This window comes from Carya illinoinensis, chromosome 1 (assembly GCF_018687715.1).
Source record: "Carya illinoinensis cultivar Pawnee chromosome 1, C.illinoinensisPawnee_v1, whole genome shotgun sequence".
In the NCBI taxonomy this organism is placed as follows: domain Eukaryota; kingdom Viridiplantae; phylum Streptophyta; class Magnoliopsida; order Fagales; family Juglandaceae; genus Carya; species Carya illinoinensis.
Genome location: NC_056752.1, coordinates 29,538,812 through 29,558,258, shown reverse-complemented (window position 1 = coordinate 29,558,258; position 19,447 = coordinate 29,538,812). Strand labels below are relative to the sequence as shown.

The 19,447-nt window shown below is 36.9% G+C and overlaps 1 protein-coding gene across 5 annotated transcripts; it reads left to right on the top strand.

Annotated features, from left to right (window-relative positions):
• The first annotated feature begins 448 nt into the window (after positions 1 to 448).
• LOC122314816 (UDP-glycosyltransferase TURAN) lies at positions 449 to 19,226 on the top strand. Of its 5 annotated transcripts, XM_043130442.1 has the most exons (18): positions 452 to 1,113; positions 1,294 to 1,443; positions 2,016 to 2,091; positions 2,665 to 2,698; positions 4,525 to 4,580; positions 4,662 to 4,802; positions 6,884 to 7,032; positions 7,117 to 7,206; positions 7,308 to 7,374; positions 7,457 to 7,520; positions 7,613 to 7,727; positions 11,498 to 11,664; positions 11,779 to 11,889; positions 11,972 to 12,033; positions 12,148 to 12,200; positions 12,324 to 12,399; positions 18,234 to 18,362; positions 18,943 to 19,226. In XM_043130442.1, exons 5-18 carry the CDS (start codon positions 4,578 to 4,580, stop codon positions 18,961 to 18,963), a joined length of 1,248 nt encoding a protein of 415 aa, XP_042986376.1. In that variant the 5' UTR covers positions 452 to 1,113; positions 1,294 to 1,443; positions 2,016 to 2,091; positions 2,665 to 2,698; positions 4,525 to 4,577; the 3' UTR covers positions 18,964 to 19,226. The 5 variants fall into 5 exon arrangements, 4 of the variants coding, with proteins under 4 accessions (XP_042986375.1, XP_042986370.1, XP_042986376.1 ...); XM_043130441.1 differs by lacking the exon at positions 2,016 to 2,091 and having other exon boundaries at positions 451 to 1,022; XM_043130436.1 differs by lacking the exon at positions 2,016 to 2,091 and having other exon boundaries at positions 451 to 1,103.
• The last annotated feature ends 221 nt before the right edge of the window (positions 19,227 to 19,447 follow it).

The following is a 19,447-nucleotide window of genomic DNA, read 5'->3' as shown; positions in this document are numbered from 1 at the left end:
AACTGGTTATTTTCTCTATCTCAAAACATGAGGAGTCTTGGCAAATATCTTCCATCTCGAAAGACATAGCAAGATCGTTAGCTACTCAACCGGAATGGAGCTTCTACAAAATAGATCGATCTCAAAATCGACTTGCGCATTCCATAGCGCAATGGGCTGCTACAAACAATTTGTTTGGTAGCATTTCTTTAGATTTTATTCCACCTAGTATCTTGCTTTTGGATAGCGGGAAAGACCCCCCTGATGCTTTGTAATCGTTTTGAGTTTCATATATATAAGCATGCTTGATTAGAAAAAGAAAGAAAGATAAAAATAGAAGTAATAAATTGAAAAAGCTCTTTACGTGCGAAACGGTGCACTTCCCGAACAGCTTCTAGTAAAATAGTGAGCTTCCTTCCGGCCCAAATGGGTGCGTTGCCTTCCTTCCATTTATTCAAGTGCCAAACGGTGCGTTTCTTCCCTTCTCCACGCTGCGTTTCGAGTCCCACTTCCCACGTCACCTCATCCCCTTCAGTTCAACAGAGCCATTTCGAAATCCTGTCAACCCTTTCCCGACTGCAATCCCTTTCTTGCCTCTTCTGACTCCATCTCTAGAAGAGGTCATAACACGAAATTAGCCACCTGATTCTGGAATCCCTTGATGATAGCTCCCTGCAAGTATTGCTTTTACTTTCATTCTCATTGCCCCCATTTGTCATCATCAACAAACAAGCTGCAACTTCGTGATCCTCTTCACTCATCATCACCAGACCATCGAAACTACTCACCGGTAGCAATACGGGTTTGCGCATATTCGGTCGGGTGGCACCGCATGTGCCCGAACAAGGCCTCCAACTACCAGACTTCTTGCTGCACTCGCTACAGGGCCGCGTGATCTTGGGCGCACTTGGGGTCGGGTTTCTTCCCTTGTTTAGGCTTCGAAACAACGCCGCTTGAACTCACCTCCATCACTCCATCAATTCTAACCGGTTTCAAACGCTTCTTGCGGCGGGCTTTCTCGTCGTGAGGAAGGGTCAAAAAGGGTAAGCAGAGATCGGGTGGGGGTTGTCTTTATAGAGATTGCCTACGGGTTCTTCTGGAAAACTTGTTGACCCAGTGACAGAGTGAGTCTGTGTGAGTTTCGAATTTGGAAACTTTTTTCAATGATTGTTAAGCTCGTGTACTTTCTCTGTTTCCTTTCAATGATAATTTTTGGTTTAATTTAGTTTGTTTTTCTTGAATCGATGGGAATTCTACTTATAACGACCGATTTACGACTAGAGTAACTGAATGGTTTTCCCTTTCTTTTTTCAGTTTTCCTTTGATATGATAATGAACGAAATTCAAGGGAAAAGAGGGGAAAATGAGAGGAAAGGAAGGGGAGGGAGGGCTTGCGTGGTGGTATTAGGGGACCTCGGGCGCAGCCCTCGTATGCAGTATCATGCTCTTTCACTTGCTCGTCAGGTATTTTTTCCCTTTCTTGATTTCTGGTTTCAATTAAACATTTGTAGAGTATGTTTAATTTCTATTTTGTGTGCCTCTTCAATAAGTTTGATAATCTGAACTGCCAATTATGGTTGCAAAAGTTTTAAACGCAGATTGATCTTAGTTTTCTATAATCAATTTTGAATAGGAGAGAACCTGATTTCTAACTTAGAATAAAGTGCTTTTTCCCTGATTAAAAAAAAAAAAAAAACATAAAATGCAGTGTTTTTTTATTTTTTATTTTTTAAAAAAGAAAAGAAAAGAAAAGAACTTAGAATGTAGTGGTAATTGGAGTATCATTTTTTATAAGTATTCAACCGGCGTTTTACTGTGCTTGAATAAATTCTCTAACGCATCCTCATGTCAATTATGCTTTCTTTTTTGGTTGTTTGGTTATTTGGGGCCAGGAATATGTCCATTATTTTTATTTACTTATTTCTTAACATAATTGAGTTAAAGTGGATAATTTCACTGATGTTTGTATATTCGGTTTTTACCAATATGATATTGTTCATGGAAATTGAACTTCAACACTTGTATACCAAATTCAGGTTTTTGCCAAACAATTATTATTTGAGGGGCTAAAAGCATAAATTGCATCAGACGTGGTTTTAGAGATTGTGGAAGGTGAGATATTAAAAGCATTGTGACACTACTTGAGTTAGCACTTCTTATGTGCTGCCTCTATGGCCTGAGCCCCTTCTGTGTTAGCACTTCTTATGTGCTGCCTCTATGGCCTGAGCCCCTTTTGTGTGAGAGATTATGGGCTTTTGCCATCTTCGCCTGTGTTAGATAGACATTGGTATGCCAAGGATTGTGCAGCTATAATTATTTTTGTGATTGCTTTCTATTTTCTAACCATTTCTACTAACCCAATCTCACTCTGTCAAGTTGTTGTTCCATGTGTTGTATGAATATTGTCCATGTTGGTTAGAACCTTTTTAGTTAATCATTTCTTATATTGATCTTCATTTACTTGTAATAAAAAATTTAATATTGATCTTTATATGCATAACCATTTTCCCCTATTTTGGTTAAATTAGAAATATCGATAGAGAAATGTATATCTACTGTGTCAACTTTTTCACTTTTGATTTTACATTTATTCATGTTGTATGTAATTGTCATTTTCATTTAGATCTCTCATGGTTATTAGGTTTTATTGTGCCTTATCTGAAACATTTTGTATTAATTTTTCAGGCATCTCTTGAGGTGGACATTGTTGCATATGGGGGTACGCCTTTATAAAAAAATTTAAAATGTGATATGGTTTTTTAAAGAATTTACTTTTCAATGTGATATGCTTTGCTTGGGAAGGAGAGGTTATTGCCCTTTATAAAGAATTTCACGAGGTTCCAATTGCAACATTAACTGGTACTTTTGGAGTATGGGACCACTGCCTTCCTATACACAACTCAGGGTGTAACAATCTCCACTCTAAATTAACTGCAGTTCAATTAAAATTTGCAGTCTTCCTTGGGAAAAAAATACAACATTATTGAAGAGAGAGGAAGCTGACAACATCACAAATTGTGCACTTAGAGCTGAAAAAAAAAGTCTAGGATGGATTGTTCATTCATAGCATGAATCCCGACTTCTTGTGTCAATTAGCCCTAAAAAGTGAAAACATTGAACACTTGTAAAATGGGGTTGTCACTAAAATATGTAAAAGACAAGAATGCCAATGTGGATCTTGTTTACATCATCATGCATGAATTTTACACAAGAATAATGGCAAAACAAGAAGTGTTCTCTATTTATTTTCTTCCATGGGTGATGTATCTTATATCAATAAAACTTTACTTTTACCTATAAAAATATATTCTTCCATATGGTGGTCTCCTGACATTGAACCACTGAAATTTCCTGTTACTTTTGTGACACACACAACAGAACCCTGTACACCCACATGCCCAGTGTGTGTTTGTACTGTAACACTGTCATCTCATTAAGGATGCTTAAAACTGTAAGTGCTTGGGCATTGACATGCACACGTGCTAAAGGTGCCAATTGTGGGGTGTATGATGAAACAATGGGTTTAGTCTAAAGATGTGAGGCTGCAGAATCTTATGCTCATTTTTTTTTTTTCGTTATATCTATTGCCTAGGTTAGATTTTGTGGTTTTGTTGCATTAATCTTCATTAAAATATCATTCCCTACTTCACACCTGTATTTGGGAAGAGAAACTTTCTTCTTGGTTTAGTATTCATAAAATGTTTTTCATCAATCTAAATTCTTCTTTATAAACTGTTTCTCATATCATTTGTCTTGTGTATCATAAACAAGTCTCTTTGGAAACATAGCAAGTAATGTTCATTAACATAATCATTAAGTTGCAAGTAATGTGCCTTGTATCGAAAATAGAAAACAACGGTTTTTTATGTTATAATTTTAAAATGTGATTGTTTGCTGCATTTCTTTTTGGTGAAGTACATAGATATTTTCATCTTGAGCAATGAGGTTTTTTAATTTATTTTTAATTTTTCATATGAAAAATGAAATGTAATACCCCTGTGCCTCAATATTAAGTGTGTATAGAATAGAGAAGTATAATTTATTATCTTGTGATTTCTTTTTAATTACATTTTAATTTTTGATATATAGTTTTTTAAAATTCCCCTGCAATGGAAATTACTACTCTTTTCAGTGGATATGAATGGAAAAATGGCTTCTTCTTTTTTTTTTTAATTTTTTTAATTTTTTATTGTAATGACATATGGATGGCGCTGAATATTGAGGAGGAAAAGTTTGGAGATCGCAAAAGATTTTGAAGGACAGCCAAGTGAATACATATTATCTTTAGCATTTTGAAATATAACTGAACATTTGAGGTGTCATTTATGTCAGATAATGCTTTAGAATCCACATGGTTAACCTTTGATTTCAAAATATTGGTTATGGAATCTGGAATAACTTTATTTCACTAATTTTCTTTTCCTTTTAATATAGAATAAGTTATAGAATAAGTTAGAATTTTTTCCCTGGATGCTCATTGATATGCAGGATTTAATATTACATTACCAACTGCAGCGTTAACCACAATTTTGGATGTTTGAACAGGTTCCCAGCCCCACATTGCAGTTCTATCTCAACCATCTATACATATTCACACAATGGTACTGCTGTGGAGATAATGTAATGTTATATTAGATTTGCCTATTATATTATTATGTATACTTTTTTACCTGAATCTGCAGCCACCGTGGCTTGTAATCCTTGAAGGCCTACCGAAGATGCTCCGCCCTATAATGCTTTTGCTCAAGCCATTAATTCAGTTTTTCATGCTTCTTTGGTTTCTTTGCATAAAGATACCTTCTCCTGATGTCTTTATTGTGCAGGTGAGTTCTCATGTTTCACTTCAAAGCATATTAGGTATTTTATTTAATGGAAAATTAGGCTTAAGTTCCTCGACATACCATGACTTTTGCAATGTGACATTCAAACTACTAATTTCTGCACTTTGCACTCCGATTTGAAATTTCAGTTGTGATGAAACAAAAAGACAATGATGTAGGTGAGGGCAACCTGTTCCTTCTAGGTTTTAAATTTGCTTGAAGGATGCATGTCGAAATTGAAATTTCAATTAGGGGTGTTAAGCATTGAAATTAGTAGTTCAGAGGTTACATTTTCAGGGGGGTGGTAGTTTGGCAACGTGGGTGGGGTGTACAACTGTAATTTCTTCTTTATTAACAACAAAAAAGTATACTCATCATCCCTACACCACACACTACACAATTTTATTTTATTTTTCCATTACCAAATGTGTGGTGTATGGATGATGAATAGAAGAATTCCTTTAGTTTAGCAATAATAGAACAAAAAAAAAAAAGTGTGGTGTAGGGATGATGAGTAGAAGGGCTCACTAACAACTTTGTTGCTCATGTCCTTTAGGTGACTACTAATTCTTTAGGCCAACAAAAAAAATATATGGCCATTGAGCATTATTTATTTTACTAAGAAGGGGAGGTTTGGATAGCGAGTTGAGTTGATATGAGATGAAAGTTGAATAAAATATTGTTAGAATATTATTTTTTTAATATTATTATTGTTAACCCCGAGGGGTAGCTCAATTGGTCAGGCTTTGGGTTTGCTCCCCAATGGTCACTAATTCAAGTCCCCTCAGGGCCACTGGAGGATTTACCTAGTCGTTAACTTCAGGGCCCCTTGGGATTAGTCGAGGTGCGCATAAGCTGGCCCGGACACCCAAGGTTATCAAAAAAAAAAAAAAATTATTATTGTTTCGGGATTTGAAAAAGTTGAATTGCTTATTATATTTTGTGTGGAAATTTGGGAAAGTTGTAATGATTAGATGAGATGAGTTGGGGGGACTTTTTTTTATCCAAACCAGGCCTTGAAAAAAAAAAAAAGAATTATTCATCTCTTATGTGTGCTTGTGTTTGTGTGGATTACGAAGGAATCTAACATCTCTTGTAACACTTTTATGTTGTATACAGAGAAACATTTGCCATCACAATTTTCTTGTAATTAGGTAGTTACTGACAGAGGAGGTCAAGTGATAGCTAAATAGAAATGATAGTATATTATTTATTAAGTCATGCGATCACTTCTATCGCTATCTGCTCTTGTATAATTCCTGTGTACTTGGCTTCGCCTTTTTTTAATAAATTTCTTATTTACTGATAAAAAAAAAAACTTCTATTACTCCAATTGCTTCTTATTTTATCTAGGATAAATCTGGGGAAGATTGTAAGTTTAGGTTTCCTTTTTCAATAAAAATATGCTTTTGCAGAAGAGAACTTGCAAAAGTAGTTATTATCAGTCATTGCATAGCATGAAACATGTTTAAACTTGGATCTATCACTTGCTATGTACACCTTCCTTCTAGTGCTTACTGGCACTCAACTTCATGGTTGAGGTTTAATTTCAACTTCTACAAATCATTTGGCTGGCCAAGTGGAGGCATTTTGTGCCAACTCTTCATGAATTGTTTTTCCTGGATAACCAGTGCCCTACCCCACCCCCAAAATAATAAAGAAAAAGAAAAAGAAAAAGAAAAACGATGTTGTATAGGGAGGTTCATTGTTTTTTAAGATTTTCAGGTGATTTTGAGAGTGTGGGTTTAATATTTGGAGGATAACAGAGTATTCTGATACATATTGCTGAAATATTTGAGAGATGATCAGCTTGGGCACAGTGTGTTGCTTTAATATTGGAATATCTGGATCATTGTGTTATTGTATATCGTGAAGTTGGAGAAATTTGGATGATACACTTGGGGTCCTTTATTGTTGTTCAAACATGTAGTTCATCCGGAGCCTCTTATCTTTTAATATTTTAATAGTATATTTAAACATTTTAAGCCATTTGAATCTGTTGCAACATGTGCATCCAGGATTTTTTATTTTTCTATTTTAGATTGCTAAATCATTTGAGTTTGAATGCTTTCTATCTTTTGTAGAATCCTCCTTCAGTTCCTACTTTAGTGGCTGTAAAATGGGCAAGCTCATTGAGACGCTCTGCATTTATAATTGATTGGCATAATTTCGGATATACCCTGCTTGGGTTGTCGCTTGGGAGAAGTAGTCGCTTTGTCTCTGTCTATCTTTGGTATCGTTTGGTTTGTTCGTGAGTTTTGCTTTTGCTTATGATGTTGTCTTTTACAAAACATGTAATTTTTGGACACATGCTTAGGTTTGAGAAGCGTTATGGGAAGATGGCAGATGGGTCCCTATGTGTGACAAAGGCAATGCAACATGAATTGGCTCAAAACTGGGGAATTAGGCAAGTGAATTGACTAAAAAATTCCCATTTTCTTTTTTATGTTTTCTTTTTCATTATAAAAATTTTACTATCATTCTGATATCTTCTTGTCAAATTGATAGAGCAACAGTGTTATATGATCAGCCTCCTGAGTTTTTCCATCCGGCTTCACTTGAGGAAAAGCATGAGGTGAAGCATGCATTTCTTTGTCAAGTTCTTATTGGGAATGTTTTGATTGAAAAAATATGTCTAACATCTGGACTGCTTGTAGTTATTTTGTAGACTAGATAAAATTCTCTGTGAGCCTCTTGGTGTACGGGATAGTGTACACAATGGTACGGGTAACTTTCCTTGAATATTTGTTATTCCCACTTTAAAGTCGGTTGAGTGGAAACAACTCTTAGTTCATGTGACACACTTCTCGCAGGACATTTAGGAATGCAGAACCATGAGCTAAATGAGACTCTGCTGACTTCCCAGGTTGGCAGTGACATTTTCTTGAAACCAAACAGGCCAGCACTTGTTGTAAGCAGTACGAGCTGGTGATTTCTTCTTCCTTTGATAAGTTTATCAATCTTGTAAATTCTGAATGTTTAGTGTCATAATCTTTGTATTTGGTTTGGCATGCCCTGTTTTTATTATAATTCCCATTTACTGCTTCTTCAGCCTTGCTGCTTCTTCAGCCCCAAGCTCTTCATCAGCTGCCATGGATTACTCTGAGCTTCTCTGTTTATTGGGTTTTCTTCTTTTTCTGAAATTATTAGTATTTAGTAAGGTGGTCACATTTTTTTCTTTTTGATAATTAATAAGAGAATTTGTTTCCCAGTAAATAGGCATAGCCCAAGTACACAGGTGTACACAAGTGAATACACCTAAATACAAGCTAAAACAGAACTCGAATAAAAGAGAACATTACAAATGTTCCCATCCCTTGCAAAATTCTTTACCCAAAAACTTAAAGTGCTAAAGAAAAACTCCCTAAGTTCCCCCATAGAACGTTCACAATCTTCAAAACATCTTCCATTCCTCTCCAACCATAGGCACCAACAAGGGGATCATCCTCCACACTGCTGCACTGCCTCTACTCCCCACAAGATCTTGCCAGCAAGCCAAGAAATCCACCACATGCATAGGCATCACCCAAGCAATGTCTGCCCTTGCAAAAATCTCATTCCACATCTTCATCACCACTTCGCAATGAAGAAAGAGATGGTTAGCAGATTCACCATCCTTCTTACACATATAACACCAATCAACCAGCAGTAAACCTCTCTTCCTCAAATTATCCATGGTTAACATTTTCCCAAGAGACACCAGCCAACAAAGGAAAGCAACCTTGCTAGGCACCTTGGCCCTCCAATACATTTCCGGGGATAATCTTTAGCTCCCTGATTGGTTAACACCTTGTAAAAAGATTTCACAGAAAATCTGGAGTTATTACCTTGCACCCACAGCGGACTATCCTCCCTATTCTGATCAATCTTCATATCATATACTCTTCCAAAGAAATCAGATACTTCCCCCACTTCCCAGTCCTGCACATCTCTGTTGAATTTCACAATCCAATGTAACATGTTATTAGAAAACTGATAAGAATCAGCCACCCCTTTATCTCTAGCAGTCCTAAAAAAATTAGGATATACATACTTAGAGTTGAATCCCCGCACCAAGCACCATGCCAAAATAAATTTTTGTCCCATCTCCCACTTTGAATTTTATGTTTTTGACAAAATCCCCCCATTCCAACCGAATGGAATTCCACAAACCCACCCCATGCACCCCTTTTACTTCATTTGTACACCAACTCCCCCACATCCTCCCATATTTAACAACCACAATTTGTCTCTACAATGCATTACTCTCATTTTGGTATCTCCAAAGCCATTTCCCAAATAAAGCTTTGTTAAAAAGCTTTAAATTTCTCACACCCAAACCTCCACATGAAATCGGTTGACAAACTTTATTCCAACTCAGCAAATGAAATTTTCTTTCCTCCCCATTACCATTCCACAAGAAATTCCAAAAAGTCTTCTCTAATCTTTTCTCCACCCCCATAGGTAAAGGAAAAAGGGAAAGGAAATATGTAGGAGGATTAGACAATGTGCTTTTAATCAAGGTAATTCTTCCCCTTTTTGATAAGTAGAGCTTTTCCAGCCACCTAACCTCCTCTCAATCTTCTCAATAACCCCATCCCAAATAGAAATAGATTTGTGAGGAGCACCCAGAGGTAGACCAAGGTATCTCTCAACGGTAAAGAAGCTACCTTAAAACCCAAAATATTAGCTAAATCAAAAATATTCCTGACCGTACCCACAGGAACAAGTTCAGACTTAGATAAATTAATTTGAAGTCCTGAAACAGCTTCAAAGCAAAGCAGTAAGGCTCTCAAAGCTCGGATATGATCCTGATTTGAATCACTTATCAAAAAAAAAATTGATCCTGATTTGAATCACTAAGGATTAAAGTGCCATCTGCAAAAAGTAAAGTGTGAAACTGGAATGCTGCTCGGTGATCCATCTCCCACCATAAATCCTGACAAAAAACTCCCTTCCACAGCTGCTTCAATCATACGACTCAAAGCATCCATAACTATTACAAAAAGGTAAGGAGATAGAGGATCTCCTTTCCTTAGACCACGGGAGCTATTAAAAAAGTGAACCGGAGTGCCATTTATCAATAAAGAAAATCTGACCATTGAAATATAAAATTTTATCCACGAACACCACTTCTCCCCAAAACCAAGTCTACCAAGTAAGTAAAGGAGAAATTCCCAATTGACATGATCTAACGCCTTTTTCATGTCCAATTTAACTAAAATTCCTGATTCACCCATTCTTATTCTGCTTTACAAGCATTCATTAGCTATTAAAACCGAGTCTAGGATTTGTCTTCCTCTCACAAATGCATTCTGAGTCTTCAATATAATCTTGTCCATAACTACACTTATGTGGTTAGCTAGCATCTTGGAAATAATCTTATACACCCCATTCACCAAGCTGATAGGGCGAAAATCCCTCATATCTACAGCACCCACGTTTTTAGGAATGAGGGCAATGAAAGTGGTATTAATACTCTTTTCAAATTTCAAGAAAGAATAGAATTCTTCAAATACTTTCATAATATCTTCCTTCACAATATCCAAACAAACTTGAAAAACCGCCATGGAAAAACCATCTGGACCCTGTGCCTTATCCTTAGACATACCTCTAACCACATCAAGTACTTCCTCTTCCTCAAAAATTCTCTCTAACCAATCTGAACTAAATTGATCAATGGACTCAAAAGTCAGCCCATCTAACTTGGGTCTCCACGAAAATTCTTCACGGAAAAGCTTCTCATAATAATTCACAAAATGATCTCCAATCTCCCCATTATCAGTTAAAACATTTTCTCCTACATGAAGAACCTCAATAGCATTGAATCTATGGTGTGAATTAGACATTTTGTGAAAGCATTTCGTACATTTGTCCCCTTCCTTCAACAAAAGAATTCGTGATTTCTGTGCTTTTACAAAATCATTAATAATTTGTGATAATGCTTTTATCGACTAGGTCTAAGACATGTAATAGTATGTTTAAATAAAAAGGAGTGATGCTTGGAGTTCATTATATAAATGGGACTGGTGGAAGTAAATGTATATATTCAAAGTGGGCAGCATCAGTTGATTATATTATCCTGATTGACTGCTTGAGGAACCAATTACTGGTTACTATAATCTATTCCTAGTCATTTACAACCAGTTGGATAAAATGCAACGAAACTTTCCTCCAGGTAGATTAGGTGATGAATATAATTTCATCTAGTGGATTAGGGAATCAGCTGTGGTCTTGTAATGGGATCATAGTTTTGGAAATGGTTGATTGGAGTAAACAATGGAAAGTCTGGGCCAATGGACTTCTGAGATCTCAGATAGGCTTTCAGTTTTTATTAGTTTGAGAATGGAAGATGGTAGGCCAGGTTTTCTGATTTAAAATTGCTGTGACGTTGCTAGAAACAAATATGGTCTTGGTGCCAAATATTGAGTGCATGTAGACATCATTTTTTGTAAACTACTATCCATTTGATTTCTTCCTCCAAAAAAGGGGAAGAGCGCAAAAAATGAAGGAACGAGTGCTTTGTTATTATTCATGTTAATAGTCTGTCACGTTGCTGGTATAATGTTTGTGATGTGATCACTTCTGTGATAGTATTGATGTTTTGGTAATTGATTCTCAGACAAGTGCAATATTTAGTTTTTGTTTGTTATAGTTTTTTTCTTCTTTGCTGCTTAGCTGATCAAATAAATTATTCTAAAAAATGATACTTTTTTCAGGACCCCCGATGAGGATTTTGGCCTTCTATTGGAAGCAGCAGTAATGTATGATAGGCGTGTTGCTGCAATATTAAATGAAGATGATTCAACCAATGAAGAGTTTGTGTGGAAGGAAATCTCTCAGGGAAAGCAATACTTGTACCCTAGATTATTGTTCATCATTACAGGTAATCTCATAATTTTGGGCATGAGTGTGCACACACGTGCACTTGTGTGTGTGTGTGTGTCATCAGCTATGATGCCAACATCTTCTGACTTGGGATCTATTTCTCTTCATGAAGGTAAAGGGCCCGAGAAGGAAAAATATGAAGAGAAAATAAGGAGGCTACACCTCAAACGTGTGGCATTTCGTACGATGTGGCTGTCAGCTGAGGATTACCCGTTGCTCCTGGGTATGTTCTTTATTCTTGGTTTCTTCTAATTTTCTTTGTTCTACTAAGCTATATAATTTCAATATACTTTCTATATTTGCAGGATCGGCAGACCTAGGGGTTTGTCTGCACACTTCCTCATCGGGGTTAGACCTTCCAATGAAGGTAATTCTTTGTCAAATTTTCTATAACTGAAAGGTTGCTTAGGTCCCTTAAAAATTATTCTCCTTATATTTTTTGCTACTCTTGTATTTAAATGTTAACAGTGTTGGCTATCAGGTTGTGGATATGTTTGGTTGTGGTTTGCCTGTTTGTGCTGTTTCCTACTCTTGGTAAGCTTTTATTCTGCATTTCTTAGTACATTTCCTTTGATCTGTGCTTGACTGATGTGATATATTGTTTTAAGAATATGTTCTAATTAGTAATTTTATTATTGCTTTGATGTTTTTTTGAAGCATTAAAGAACTTGTAAAAGTTGAGAAGAATGGTGTCCTCTTTTCATCATCTTCAGAGCTAGCTGATGAACTCTTGGTGAGTTTAATTGATTGACTAAGGCCTTGTACTACTGTCAATAATTGTCAGATAATGAACAATCTCTGCTGTTAAATGTCATCCATATAATTTGAGGTAAATATAAATGCCTACTAAACTTATAGAATCAATTTTGTGACTTCCTTGTGAACATTTGAAAATATTCCATTGAATATGAGAAATACGTGAATGTCCATATATTTGTAGTGTCATAAGAGAGGAGATCCTAGACAATTTTCTCATAAATAACTTTTCATGATCCCTAACCCACCTGTCAGGGCATAGCTTTGTGGTGAAAGGGTAGCTTTTTAAAGCTCTTTAGAATCGCTCACAATCTGGAGACTTATGTGGCATATCATTATCATATTACCAACGGCTCTACCTAATGGAATCTTTGTTAGGGAGGCTTATGATTGGGAGGTGGACCTCTTCTTATCATTCTTTGACCGGTTATATTCATGTAGGATGATATGGTGAAGATAAACGGGTTTGGGGCCCATCTAGGAAATGATTGTTTGAAGTAAAGTCATTCTATAATGTGTTGTGCATTAAAGAAGGGACCTTGTGGAAGCTCAGCAGGAAAAATATACGCCGCTAGAGTTGCTTTCTCTTGGACAATGGCATTAGGAAAAAAGACAATGTGAGGAAGAGAGGAATAATGGTGGTTTATTGTTGTTACATGTGCAAAAAAGTGGGGAATCAGTGGATCACCTTCTACATTGTGATGTTGCTATCCTTCTATGGTGCATGCTTTCTGTCCTCTTTGGGATGGATTGGATTATGCCCGCGTGTGTGGTGGATCTTTGAATATGTTGGATAGGGAAGTTTAGTAGTGATCAAGATGCACCATTATGAAAATTGATCCTATTATGTTTATTGTGGTGTAATTGAAAAGCATGATTTTTGTGGATTGGTTGTGGAACAAGATGTATGTCTTTGGTTTTTCAAACTAAAACCCCATGGTACCTTTATCACATAAAACTAGTTTGGGTTCATCTGGAGAGTTTCTATCATTGCTGCCATTTCTCTCACTCTTCATATGATTGTAGATACCAAGTGTAATATAGGATTTCAGCATAACATGTACTGTGAGAAATTCAATCAATGCTCTAATGTATGTGATTGCTTAGGGCAGGAATGCTATTGTATTATGTATAATTGGCTGTCTGGTTTCTGCAACAGTAGAGGACATCAACAAATTTTGCATAATTTAGGTAGCACCTTCTGGCTACTGAGGATGGAAGATTTAGGTTATTCTATGGCCCATAATGGGGATCGGGGGAACCTTTGTGTTGTGACCCTCTAGCTGTGGCCTTTTTCAGAGGGAGAGAAAATGGGAACTTTTGATTGGGTATATGTGGCCATTGAAGCAAACAGAGCTGGGAACTTGAATTGTGGCTATAAATCTACCTTGAAGCATGAAAGAGAGTTAAACAAAATTTTTTGTGCTATTAATTATGATGTAAGGAGTGGAAGTGCAAGCTGAAGTCTTGCTAAGGAGAAGGGCTCTCACATCCATTTATGAAAACTGAAGATCTTATCATGGACTGTTGGGGGTTTGAATGCTGAGCTGAATTGTCTTCGGTTTGGGAACTTGATTGGAAGTTGGAAGGCAAATGTTTTTTGCCTTCAAGAAACAAAGGTGAAGTATATGTCTCGTTGTATGGTGCATAAATTGTGGAATGGCCAACATGTAGATTGGTACTGTTTACGGTAGGGGCATTGGAAGGTATTCTTTTGATGTGGGATAGAAGGATGGTGGAGAAAGTCGATATTTGTGTGTGTGATTACACTATTGCATGTTCATTTTGAAATGTGGAAAATAAGTTTAAATGGGCATTTGCAGATGTCTACGGACCAAATTATGATAAGATGAGAATACTTTTTGGGATGAATTGGTTGGAATAATGAGTTGTTGGAACATTCCTTGGTGCATTGGGGGGACTTCAATTTCACTAGATTCCCTAGTGAAAGGTCGGCCTAAGTCCTCCTGAAGACATAAGCTTTCTTCCTCTCATGCTCTAGGAGGGGGAGGCTCCTAGCACTCCAGTTCATAAATAGGTTTATGGCCCCACTGGAACATCGTTCATCCCCGTAGCAGAAGCTGAATTCTCTCCCAATGCCTGCCCATACTAGACACCCCCCCCGCGCGTGCCCTCCCTCCCTTCCCCACTGCTTGAAAGTCTAGAAGACCTCCCACATATGACCTTTCGACACTTTCTGAGCACAATAGGTGGTTATCAAGCCAAAAATCTGCAACTGAGGTGATTCAGAGGCTCAGTCCCCTGTTCACTTCGGGTGCGTTTTTCCCCTCTAAGTGACTAATAACAATCATTGTCAGCACCACTGCTACGTCTGACATCGATGTATGGTCCTCACCGCCCAGACTGTGTTGCCTTTTTTCTCCATTGCCCGACTCAAGTATTGGGTCCTTGGAGGAAGACAAAGCCCCTATATCCCTGACACCTACTTTGACCCACCATTGAAGCTTGGGTCAGGCTATCTCCTTCATCAAGCCCATCAGTTCTTTTCCTTTAAGTGAACCTGAGCTCAGCCCATTCCCTTTCTCAACCCTCCTTTTTTCCTTTATAGCCTGGCCCACCAGCCTACTTGATAGTAGATGCGATTTGGTCCAAGCATTCTTGCAGCCCACTCCACGCCCAATTCTCTTTAACATACCATCCAGAGCCTTCAAGAATATTGAGACTTCTCCTCTCTTCCATAGCAGGTGCATCCAGAAAAAAGCCAATGTGCCAACATGTGCATACCCTGCCCATCCTCCAACATTTCACTACCTAGGGTGTTCATATTATTAATAACAGTCCCAACTATTTTCTAATTTGGACACATGGTTGTCACTTTCGCCATGACAATTGGGTCTTCCATTCCCATTTTGCCACTAGGTTCTCTGTTGATTGCTGGGCTATTCCACCTGCTTGCCACCACCTCGGCATATGTCGAACTTCCTCTATACCAAAATACAGCTTTACATGCCTCTGCCAATCAATGAACCTTTTTTTTCTGTGTGCATCTCATCACCGTTACCCCATTGGTGAAGCTTAGCTTTGTTCCCTTTGTCATTGGATGACTGATACAATCGAACACCTTACTGAGTTCCCCATGAAAGGCTCTCCACACATTGCCTTCTTTTTCCTCCAGGACCACCAATAGACCTCTTTGACCACCCACTTCATAAACAGAGTTCCAAAAAGCAATCTTGGTTGTTCAAACAACACTGCAATAAGAGTGCTCTGCTTCCTTCTTTAGAATGATCCATGAATTCCTTACCGGTCATCAACTGTAACATGTCCTTCACACTGGATAATAGTTACTTCACGCCCAGTTTTCCCAAAGACATTGATTGACGTCCTCCCATGATCGATGCCAAGGAACCTTTCCTGTTGAAGCTTGTTGGGAAGAATAGGGTTCCTCCAAGGGTGGCTTTCTTCAAGTGGACAGCAGCTCTAAAGAAAATCCTTACCCTGGATAACGTCAAGAGGAGGGGCATGATAGTGGTCAACTGGTGTTGCATGTGTAGAAGAAATGTGGAGACCAGGGATCTCGTACTTCGACATGGTGAGGTTGCTAGCATTTTATGGAGTATGTTCTTCGTCTCTTGGGGACTAAGTGGGTGATGCCTTCAAAGATGGTGGAGGTTTTAACATGATGGAATGGACAGTTTAGCCACTATCAGTATGTTTCATTGTGCAAGATGGTCCCATTGTGTGTGCTATGATGCACATTTAGAGAGAGAAACTGGCGTAGCCTTGATGATAGCAAAAGCTCAGTGTTAACCCCCTTGTGCATTTTTTTTTTTTTTTTTTTGATAGGTAAGAGAAAATATTATTGATATGAATGAAAAAGGCATGAGCCATGTACACCGGAAGTACCCCCTTGTGCATTATGGTGCTTCCTTTTCTATTTCTAATTTTCAGGACTTTATAGCTCTTTTCCCCTTCGTCGGCTTGAGTGAATTTAACTGGAAAATTTAGTCTTTTCTCATGGTTACATTGGTTATCTAGTCCTGTGCTATTTTGAAAGAAATCAGTCATCTTTAACTTGAGCACATCACTATGAGGGAGAAATTTGTAAAATCTTGTTAGCCTCTTCTGGCTCCTAACAATTCTGAGAACAAGAAGGGAAAATTTTAAAAGCAGAATGTTCAAACTTTTCAATGTTTGTTACTGTGAAATGTTTAGGGAAAAAAGCATATATCAGAAGCCAAATACAGACAAAGAAAACGAATGAGAAAAATCAATTTATTGTAGTCTTTTCTTTCTTTCTGATTGTTAAGAAAAATGAGTTTGTTTATTCTTCACATTATCTCACAAGATTTTCATGTCACCTAGTTTATTTATTTTACACGAGAGCTAACTAGCACAGGTGACCTCTGTCAATATTTCAAGTGCATAGCTAATTATTATCATAACATGAATACTTACCAACCACACATGGATCATAATCTGAAAAAACTAGCTTCCACTGTCCAAATATGATGAGGTCAGTTTCTCTGAACACAGGTTTGCTAACTATCTGTGTCATGAGATGAAACACTCTGCTTATTGTCCAAAATTTAACATTCATATTCTTGATTTTGTGATTTTCTTTTTGTTTTATTTCTTTGGCTAAAAAAATGTAGAACACATAAATTTTACTTTTGTGTTTTCAGCCTCTGATATGTCAGCCTTTCTAATTGTATTTTTTTCACCTACTCATTATATTTGAGCCCTTAAATATTTTTTTTATCAGAATTTTTTTTTTACCTATTAAGAGAGAGAGAGAGAGAGAGAAATGCTAGATCTACAAAGAGATCCTTTTTTATAGGTAAAAATAACTTTATTAATAAGAATGAAATACACGTTGCCCAGGACGCAGGAAATATACAAAAGAAAACACCTACTACATTCTATAAGAAACGAGAAAATTATGAGCACTAGTTCCATCAAGTACAATAGCAGAAAACCAGAGCAGTAAAGTGTGCACAAAGAGCCTTTGAAGTTCCTCCAAAGTGCACTCCCTATCTTCAGAGCATCCATCATTCCTTTCCAGCCAAATACACCACAAAAGAGCATCCGTCATTCCTTACCATTAAATAAAAAATAGTATTTTAATAATACATATGAAAGAATGGATCATCCAGTGTAGGTTGTATTTTATATAGATTAGGCAAAGTAGTAAACGTGACTTATTTCAGCTAAATTTGACTATAACTTGGCGCAATCCAATACTAAGGCTCTAAAGAAACAAAGGAATCATTCTCCAAACCGCAGCCACCAGGGGGCATAACCTTGAAGACCATTCCAGTATGCTAGGAGATCGCCACCCTCCCCGGCATCACCTATGCAATACCTGATCTACTTAAAATCTCATACCAAAGTGCCCTAACCACCTCACAATGCAATGATAAATGATTGCCAGATTCACCATTCTTCCTACACGTAAGTTTACGAACTGGTTTTGACTAATATGATACGTCAAATCTATTTTATATGAAAAAGTGTTTTACAATCCAGCATATCGAATCAAGTCACATCAGTTTGTAAGCTTACTTTTTGTAAGATCCATTTATAAATCAAGCATTATTGTATTTATCAGACAGTTTTAGTTTCCTACCTTTGCACCCTTCACTAAAATGTATCACTATTGCATTTCTATGCGTTTTTTCTGTTTCCATATCTCGCTGCATTATCTAAAACATCTTTAGGAGGCCAAGAAACCTGGAACCTTCCTAATGCAGTTATTCAACTCAATAGATGCGTAGTTTCAGTATATTATTGACCTGTATGTCAATGAAAACTGGAAGATTTTTAATGCACTTCTCTGTGAATCTTCAGATGCTCTTCAAAGGTTTTCCAGATGGATGTGATGCGTTGAAGTTGCTGAGAAATGGTACCTTGGAAATGGGTTCATCTGCAAGGTGGGCTACTGAGTGGGAAGAGCATGCCAAACCATTAATATCTGAGGCAAGTTAATCCTTTCATAGCCATATCTATAATGGTCGGTGACTTTACCACCGTATGATTCCACCAGAATTGAGGAATTATTAATAGAGACCTGCTACTGGTACGGGTACCAATAGCAGGACCAATAAGTACATGTTTTTTTTATCTATTTTTTAAACATCTTTAAATATTTAAAAAAAAAAAAAGAATACACAAATTCATTAATAATTACTTCCTTAATCATTAAGATTTCAAAAAAAAAAAAAAAAAAAAAAACACAATCGGTCAAACCATCGGTCAAACTATTGGTTCACTTAGCATTTCTCTTGTTAATAACATCATAGAATGCCGTCCTTTTTAAATAATAATAATAGTAGTAGTAGTAGTAGCAGCAGATGATATGAAAGATAAGCATTATGTTCATGCATAAAAAATAGTTAAGGATTATAAGTATTATGTTCATATTTATAAATAGATATTCATATAAATGTATGTATGTGTGTATATACTAATAAAAGAATGTAAAGATGTGTATATATATATTCTATCTCTTAATAATTCAGGTAGCTTGTGAACCTGATAAGAGAATTTTGACTTGTAGGTTATCTCGCAGAATATCTGATTTCTGATATCCAGCTAAAATATACAAAGGTTTTAAGATTAGCAACTCCAGTTCATCGACTCAGTTATTTGGATTATAGCATGAGGCCGGCTACTTTTTTTTTAGTTTGATACTTCTCCAGAAAACTGTGCTCGGAGTTGGTATTTTCATCTGTTGATCCTCTCTGTTTTGATTTAATGAAAACCCGCCTTTCTTTTGTTTCTTTATGGTGTAAGGGTGATTCTACTGTTTTCTTTTATTATATATGTTTAATTTTTGTGTCTCGTGGCTTGAGAGAGCTCACCATTGCGGTGCTAAACTGCTGAAGGACCCACCGAATTGGTATGCGGTGGATCTTACACAGATAACTCGCATTAATAATGGCATGTAAATCTTCTGTCATGTAGCTTTTAGACCGCTCAATTGTATCCAAATACTCCCAACTTTCTGTGTTATTTGTCACTTAAAGATTTTTTAACTGTGCCAAGAGCTTGATGCTCTATGG